Here is an 8,776-nt window from a genome sequence, read left to right as displayed (position 1 = left end):
CCTTGTTGGCTCCTCCACCACCTGTGTCAAGAAGTTGTCACCAATGCTCTGCAGGAACCTCCAGGACTGTTTGTGCCTAGCTGTGTTGTCTTTCCAGCAGATATCGGGGTGGTTGAAGTCCCCCABRAGRMBCAGGGCCTGGGATCGTGAGGCTACTTCCAGCTGTCTGTAGAAGGCCTCATCGACTTCCTCATCCTGATCAGGTGGCCTGTAGTAAACGCCCACAACAGTGTCACCCATGCTAGCCTGCCCTTTGATCCTTACCCAAATGACAATTACCCAATGACATTACAATTGGCTATGTTTTCATGTCTAGTGGCCTTAAGGGCCAAGGAGAGGAGCCACTGTTCAACCACCCTCTACTAGCAAGAGCAGTCCACAGACCTGCCCTGATCAGGAAGATGGTGATTGATCCACCTTGCTGATGGGGAAAAGGGGTCCATATTCTGAGGAGAACTTTTTTTTTTCTTTACTATATGTACAATTGGTTCATGGTTGGATGACATTTGATTGATCATAACCTTGTTGGTTAATACCCTTTCTGTGAGTGTTCACCTATTTACTCATTTGTTGACTGTTTTACTGATCCCTTGTTCATCCTACTGGTGACATGGTGAAGAGGGTAGCAGAGATATCAAAAGCCTTGCAGTTAGGCCTACAGTTAGGCCTCTCACAGGAGGGCTTATGTGAGCTTGCGAGCAATTCATCTCTCCCCACATTGTGCAGCACCTTTTGTAAATGCAGAAGGTGATACTCATAAATCCACATATATATGCACATGCATAATTTACATAGTTCAGTATCTGTAGGACTGGAATGGGATACTCTCAGTTTTTTGTTACCTATTGAAGACAGTATTAACAAAAGATTGTTATTAATAGTTATTTTTTGTTCCTAAAGATGCAATTTTTCCCTTCAAAGGAGCTTTCAATATACTCAGTCGCACTTTCTTTTCATTCCTTCATCTCTCTGTCTTCTCTATAATAAACAAACTTTAGCGTAAATCAGCAGTATGTATGCATAGATTTTACCATCTTCTCTTTCTTTCCTTCAAATGGAAAACGTTAGCACTTACTTAGGATCATGCATTATATAGGATTAACTTTTAGAAACACTAGAATACTGATGTTGAGCTTGGTTATCAGATAGTATGAGTATTCTCTGATACTATCTATGCTATCTTCCTTTAATGTGACTTCTATTCTGGTTCCACGATTCAGTTTCTTAAACACTTATTTAAGAAAAACCTTACTGAAACTGACAGTTCTGTCACTGAGTCTGGCTCTTTCCTTTCAAGATGCTCTTCTTAAGAGGATTGCCCAGTCAAACAGAACAAGAAGACCTACCAAGGCCATTAGGGTGTTATAGTTTGGCTTTAACTGTAACTGTTGAAACTGTTTCTCTTAAAATTACTCAAGGTTACATCCATCTATTAGTTAAATTTAAATGTATTTCTTTACATTGATTTTGCTGTATAATCAGAGATTTTTACTACATCTTGGGACCGTTTCCTGCCACTTCTGGTTTCTTATAACAGTGTTGGTAATTAGAACTGCTGGCTCTTCACATTATAGGCCTTTTCTTGTTTTGTAGCTGTGCATCTAGGCTTCTTATTTGTTTCTCACATTCTTGTGATTAGCCTCTGCAATGGGACAGTGTGCATCAGCTATCACATCTCCAGGAGCTTTGACTTCCACCCCTCAGACATTTAACTCTTGTGTCTCTGTTCATCATTCCTGTAAGCAACTTTTTATCTTTCATTTTCTTTCTGCATTTACCCCATGAGTGATAGATGTTATTTTCCTTTCATAGAGTAATAAAGATTTGTACCTTTTTTCCTCCCAAAGGCATGGTTTTCAACCTAATTGGGAGTTTTGATGCTTTGCCCCATATACGTTGACTTTTTTTTTTTTAAAGTGAGGAAATTCTTTTGCAATTGTTTTTTTCTTGTGTAACCTTTTTTCCAACTTCCAGGGAGCAGCGTATAGAGGATTTGGCTTTAGCCTGTTTCCTTGGGCCTTTGTCTGCGCTGTGACCAATACAGATTGCTGGTTTAAAAGTTGGGATGTTTCTGAATATGCTCCTGAAGTAAGTTACACAGTTTGATCAGCAATTTTAACACTTTGGGTATGTTTGCAAAAGGATGAATCCCCCACACTCTCGCCCAGGGGCTCTGTCCCCGAGGACTCGGGAATGCTCACAGCTGAGCTGTCACAGAGCAGCCAAGTGGGGAGGACTTCAGGACCCAGGATATTGCCCCCCCTCCCCTTGCAGCCTGCTGCTGCCTTTTCATTCAAACACCTTGGTCAGGTTCAAGGTAGTTTATGAGTTGTCCAAAGGTCAAACCCCAGCCATGATGTGAGGTTTAAGTGTAATCGTTACATTTATGTGCATGCTAGATGTCCGGTGATGCCCTGCAAGCACGGAAGACCACAAGCAGCCAGCAGACCTGTGCACTTGCTGCCCCAGCAGCGCAGTGCTTAGCAGCACACCAAAGTCCTGGTGAAGCCCTGCCAGCACGATAGACCCAGACCAGCTGGCTGACCCTTGTGCTTGCTGCCTGAAGGCGTAAGAGTTACAGGCATGCTGGCTCTCCACAGTGAGGCCCCCATCGGCATGGCAGACCCTGATCAGCCAGCTGATCCACGTGTCCGTTGACCCAAAAGGTAATGGTTATCAGTATTATAAAGCAGCACACTGACACACACACACTTTCCTGGTGGAGGCCCCCCTTAATAGGATTAGGGTTTTTAGCCTACTTATTTCACACAGTCACTCATATTAGCCATTGCCCTAGTCTGCCCTTTTTTTTTTTTCCAGTAAGTTTCAGCAATGGTCTGCAATTCTCCTTGGATGTAAACTAGCACCAAGCACAATTAATGGTCCCAAGTTCCAGGATCCTAACCCTCACCTTGCACCTGCTGCTTATGAACCACAGGCTGCCTCCGGAGGGCACATTAAGCAGTGTGCTCCTTTGCTAGCATTTCTTATTGCTGGGACACCTGTATTAGTTCCTCCCATATGCTACTGGTTTCTTGCAACTCTTCTGTCTGGTCAGAACATTCTCACACTCATTTCAAGCACATTAGTAACAACTAAATACTATGCCAATCTTGCTGAGTTTTTCTTTTCTCACCCCATATTTTTGGGGACAAACCAATACATCAGCTGGGGTGGAACATCCAGATAACTCCTTTTCATTTTCCCAGCTCACTAGGGAGTTCAGCCAGGCCAAAGACTGTGTGACTGACCCCCACGCCTGTGCCTGGGGTCAGCTGGGCACCTGTTCTATCTTTTCCTCACTGTTCTTTATCCAGAAAGGCATTTCTCACTGGGATCCTGCCAACTACACCAAATGTAACGCACTGTTGCAAGTGATTGTTATGGATCCCAATAAGAAAGGCATTCAGACTCCATAGGTATTAATTAAAATACCATTTATTGGAAGTAACACAAGAAGGAAAGAGGGCATAGCATATATAATCTTAAATCCCTTCAGGCGCTGTGAACTTTGAGTTGTGCAGCACTGCATGGACCTCTAGTCAGGGCATGGCACGCTGCACAGATTCCATCCGTGATGAGGTTCCATGTCATTGTGGTCTTCACAGTTTTTATAGGATGCTCTTAGACATAAACATCTCTATCCATCGTTTCTACTATCAAGCAAAAGTATGTTTATATGAAAACATACTGCCTCACTTCAAGATAGAGACATGTCCATGCCGGTGGCGACGGTGTCATCACCAGGCACCAAGTGGGAGCTTCTCTGTTATGATTAGCAAGCTATGTTTATCCTGCGGCCAAGTGATCTGTGCCTGCTCAGGTCAACTGTTACATGGATCACTAACTCCTCAATGGACAAAAGTCTTCCCGTTAGGCTCATGACAGGAGATACTTCATATGTGCTCCTACTTATTCTCTCCTATTATCTCAGTAGAAAGCAGGCAGCTACAGGTCAGCAGACTAAGCAGTAGGGGCCTGGATTCTCCCCTTCCCTTCCCCCTGATCGCCCCCTTCCTCACCTGGGTGTGCTGTGACAAGGAGCACGTGCTTGGAATGCAGCACATGAGCCTGGGTCTGGTGGGAACACTTTGCAGCTGTGTCAATATTTGAAAAACTGCAAGAGTTAGGACAGGCACCAAAGGGAGAGCAATAGGAAGCATTACAGCTTCAGATACAACCCCCTACCCCTAGTCATACACCTGTGCTCCCACTGGTCCATCTCCAAATGCTTAGTGCAAGGACTGAGCTCATCTGCTCCCCTACGTTGAAGAGAATAGCTGAAAATAAGGACAACCAAAGGTATATCAGCTGAATTCACCTGCCATCTTTACTTCAAATCAGTGTTGTGGAACTGACCCTAGCACCTCATCTACTGAGTGGTTATAAAAGTTTATGGAAAAAGTTTAATGTAGAAAAGAGCAGCTTTTCAGATTGTCATATTACTGTGTTCATAGCCCTCCAGAAGGAGACTGTGCTACTAATGAATCTCAGATGACACTATGCCTTTCTTACTCCTCATAAGCAGTGGGCATAAAGGGGCCAGGGAAGTTAGACATCTGAACAAAACTTTCTGGAGAAATGCAGATGTTGGAGAGGGGAAAGATGGAGAGCAAGAATGGCTAAAATTCAGAGGCAGCAAATGAAAGCAGTGTTTGTGTAAGTGAGGGGGGCAGAAAAAAAAAAAAAAAGCCTGTAAGATCTTGATTAGGGCTGATATTGTTGACTGCCTCCTACAAGACTGAGTTAACACAGCATTTGGAACTGTGCATGTCCCTCCTGAAAAAGGATCAATCTCATTCAGTATGTTTCAGTTGGTAAACGAGCACTCAGTCATGAAGATGGAAAGGTGGGAAAAATGGGATTTAGTTGTGGAGGTGCTTTTGGGGGCAGGAGCAAAGAAGTAGAAGAGAGGAAGCAAGAATGTGAGAAAAGGAACACAGGTAAACAGATTAGAAATAAGAAAACTAACTTGAACGTGGAGGGGAAAGGCAAAATCTTCTGAGCATACTGAAATGAATTCTCTGTCTCAGCTGGGAACACTGAAAATTGCACTGTACAATGCTACAATTACTGTGAGAAATGAAGCTATCCTTTAATGTCCTCAGACCTACCATCCACTTACGATAAGGCTAGGAAACCTACAGTAAGCCTAACAGGTGACAGTGGAGAAGAACACTCAGTCCTGGCTATAAGGCAGGGCTTTGCTTCTGTTGATTGTGAAAAATGCTTTTCAAAAAGCCCACAACACAGACACCTTGCAAACACTTGGGAAGCTGCTTCCCAGCAACATCTGGCATTTAGCATCACCTGCAAAGGATCAGAAATCCTGCTGAGTTTCAGAGTAAAAGCCTAGGAAAGTAAAAGCAGTTGAATAGCAATAGTTAAGCAGGAACAGAAAAATTTGAAAGGAAGGGGTTGTCCAAAACTGCTGCTTTTAGACTTTTCCCTGCCTTCCACATACATTCACTGTCATTCACTGACAATCTAGCAGAGGCAGAGCAGGGACACTGCTCATTATAGCTGTGGGCTTTCCTCTCTGAAAAGTCTTTCCCATCATCAGCAAATGCCCTCCCTGCACCAGTCCCAGCAAGTGGCACATGTAGGCCCATACCTACAAGGGGCAGCTGCCAAAAAGACCCAGGTCTACAAAGGCCAGTTACTTTCAAGGCCACTAATTCTGCCTGGGGCTGAGCCACAGGGTCTTGTCACAGAGAGATAACATGGCTAGTTTTTGTTGTTGTTTCTTTACCCTACTTTAATATTCCATACAGAATATGATCAGTCAGGGCAGGCTGGGGTAGTCAGATCCCAGACTCAACCTCTACCACCTCCGCCACTGCTCCAAAGCCCAGCCCCTCCTGGATGATGACCAGGTCACTTGGCGAGCCCTCATCCTGCACAATAATGCATTTGTCATCATGCTTGGAGATAGTAATTTCAATGATGTCCTTGGCTGATGGCAAATGCCCAGCAGGCCTCCTGTGTGCCCCAGGATCCAATGCGCTGCCTTGGGACTGGTAAGTAGCAATGCAGTGACCACTGGCTGTGATCAGCAGCTCTGCCTCATTTGCTGGCCCTGGCACCTCCACCATGAACAAGGTGGGTTCTGCTATATCCTCCTCCTGGGGGCCCTTCCTCTGAGGCTTTTTCTGTGCTGCCTGAGGCAGGTCTGCATTAAGGGAGTCCACTGCGGTAACCAGTTCCTCAGGGTCCTTTTCTGCCTTGTGGGTGAGCACATGGCGTGCAAGGCTCTGAGGAAGGGTGTAGCCCATGCCACAGAGCTTGCATTTGTGGGGCTTGTCAGCCAGGTGGGATTTCTGGTGGCGCCGCAGCTTGGTGGCCAGGGTATAGGACTTGCCACACTGCTCACAGCGGAAGGGGCGCTCGCCTGTGTGTAAGCGCTCATGGGCACGCAGTGTGTGGGGATCCCGCAGCGCCTTGCCGCACACTGTGCATAGGTGGGCCTCCCCTGTGTGGGAAATGAGATGACGCCGCAGTTCTGGCAGCTTAGGGAAGGCATTGCCACAGAAGCGGCACTTGTAGGGTTTTTCGCCTGTGTGCAGCCGGAGGTGCTCACGCAGGTTGCTCTGCTGTCGGAAGTCCTTGCCGCAGTAGGGACAGGCATAAGGGCGCTCCCCTGTGTGCAGGCGCATGTGGTTGCGCAAGGAGCCGGGGTTGGCCAGGTGGCGTCCGCAGATAGCACACTGGCAGCCCTTGGCACCCACTGGGCCAGGCCCAGTGGCCAGGTGGATCTTCCTGTGAATGCGGAGGGAGGGCCGGCGTGCAAAGGCCTTGCCACATTGTTCGCAGGAGAAGGGGCGCTGGCCCGTGTGCAAGACCTGGTGCTCCTGCAAGTCTCGTTTTGTGCAGTAAGCCTTGTCGCATTGGGTGCACTGGAAAGGCCGCACACCCCGGTGAGCCAGTACATGGGCCTTGAAGCTCTCCTCTGAGCTATAGCTCTTGCCACACTCTGTGCACAGGAAGGGCTTGTGGCCAGCATGGACAAAGCGATGCTTCTTGAGGTGGCAGAGCTGCAGGAAAGCTTTGCCACATTCCTCGCAGTGGTACCTGCGCTTGCCAACAATCTCCCTCTGGGACGGAGCTTCTGCTGGGGTGCCTGGGTTGCCAGAATGACCCTCCTCCAGCTTTGCATACTCCCTCTCCTCAGGCCCATCTGGTGGGCTCTTCTCCCCATTCTCTGGGAAAGCTAGTTTGGAGTCTGTGGAACCTTTGCTCTCTTTCTTGCAAGTCTCTATGTTCTCTCCTTCAGATGGAGTGGGCTGCTGGGTTTCCTGCCCGGCTCTCCTGCCACCACAGTCCTGCAGGCACTTCTGGAGCTGGCTGGTCAGAGCATGAACCTTGCATGGCTTGCTAGCCAAGCAAGCACTGGGTCGAACTCCACTTGAGGGTGACAACAGGTGCAGGTCTCCTGGACATGCCTTTCTCTGCCCGATCTCTGCTTTTTCTGTTATGGTTCTGGGATCTACACCCTTGTCCAATTCCTCCTTGCACCTGCTATTGGCTTTAGTGGCTGAGATGCTCTTGAGGTGCTGGTTGTCAGCCCTCAGCACTTTGGCTTGCCACAGCTCATGTTGAGGGCTTGTGCTTTCCTCTTCTTCTTGCAGCCTGTGGAGATGTTTGTCTGGCAGCCTCCTAACCTCAGTACGGACATCAAGGACTGTGGTTTCATCAGCTAGCACCTTTGAGATATCAGGATTCCCTGCACAAACACAGAAGCATGGGGGGAAATTAATGATTGCTGTTGGATCAGAGGAGCAAGAACCTCGGAAAGAGACAGTCTGCTATCCAGTAATCTTGGGGCTCTGGCACGAAAACCATCAATTCTATGACTTTTTTTTTTTATTGGGGGAAATGGGAGGAATCTCTATTCCCTCACCACAGATAGTACCTGTGCTCAAGACAGTATTTCTAGGGGATATAGTCATGACTAGCAAGACTAAAACAGCAAGGCATATTCCTTTCTTGGCTGGTACTTCTTGAAATGATGCAGAGTCAGGACAAAAATCTTGGAGGGACTGCAGGGTTAACATGGTAGAAGCCAGTTCAAAACCAGCACCAAATTTGTGGGAGTCAAATATGGGTAAGAAATGCCAGGAAAGCACTGCTGCATACTTGAAGGGCATACTGATTCTTGTAACCATATCGTGCGAGGGAACAGATGACAGCGCAGCCACCTCCCGCTTGAGTGAGACACTGAGGAAAACACCCTGAATGAGAGGGACAGCTCCCTAGGGAAGGTTTCTCCATACCAAGGTTAGTGACATGAAGCCTATCTGGCTCATCCTTATGTTTTGCCCTACCACTCTGCAGGATACCATGGGCAGTATCCTTACTTCCGAGACCAAACCCTTGTTTCTGAGAGGAAAGGCAGCTTTGCTACCCACTTCCTTGGGAAGCGCGAGCTGTTGAGGCTGAGAAAAGCCTTCTAATGATCTCCTGAGGTTTTAAGATCTTGGAGGACAGCGTAATTCTGGTGCAGGCCTGCTGTCAGCTCTGAAGAAGCCTGGTCCTGAGCAGTCTTGGGCCCAGGCAGACCAGGCCGCCTCTGCCCGACCCTTCGGCCGGGGCCAGGCCGCCCGTCCTTTGAAGGGACGTACCTGCGAGGGATTCAGCCGCCGTGCCCCGGGGCGAGGCCCCTTCCCTTTGCACCGCGGCCTCCGCGGCCGTGCCCCGGGGGCGGCCCGGCGGCCTCCTCCTCGCCGCCTCCTCGGGCCAGTAGAGCAGCTCGGCGCCGGCCGCGATGGGCCGCCGG

General features: G+C 48.1%; 1 protein-coding gene across 1 annotated transcript; it reads right to left on the bottom strand.

Moving 5' to 3' along the window:
- Positions 1–3,422: 3,422 nt before the first annotated feature.
- ZNF408 (zinc finger protein 408) lies at positions 3,423–8,769 on the bottom strand (the record flags this gene model as incomplete). Its single annotated transcript, XM_026090603.1, has 2 exons — positions 3,423–7,723; positions 8,622–8,769. Coding segments are annotated over 2 exons (2,067 nt in total), but the record flags the coding sequence as incomplete, so codon positions are not given.
- Positions 8,770–8,776: the final 7 nt, after the last annotated feature.

The sequence above is a fragment of the Apteryx rowi genome, unplaced genomic scaffold (assembly GCF_003343035.1).
Source record: "Apteryx rowi isolate R43461 unplaced genomic scaffold, aptRow1 scaffold_862, whole genome shotgun sequence".
NCBI lineage: Eukaryota > Metazoa > Chordata > Aves > Apterygiformes > Apterygidae > Apteryx > Apteryx rowi.
This window is presented reverse-complemented; position numbering and strand designations above follow the sequence as displayed.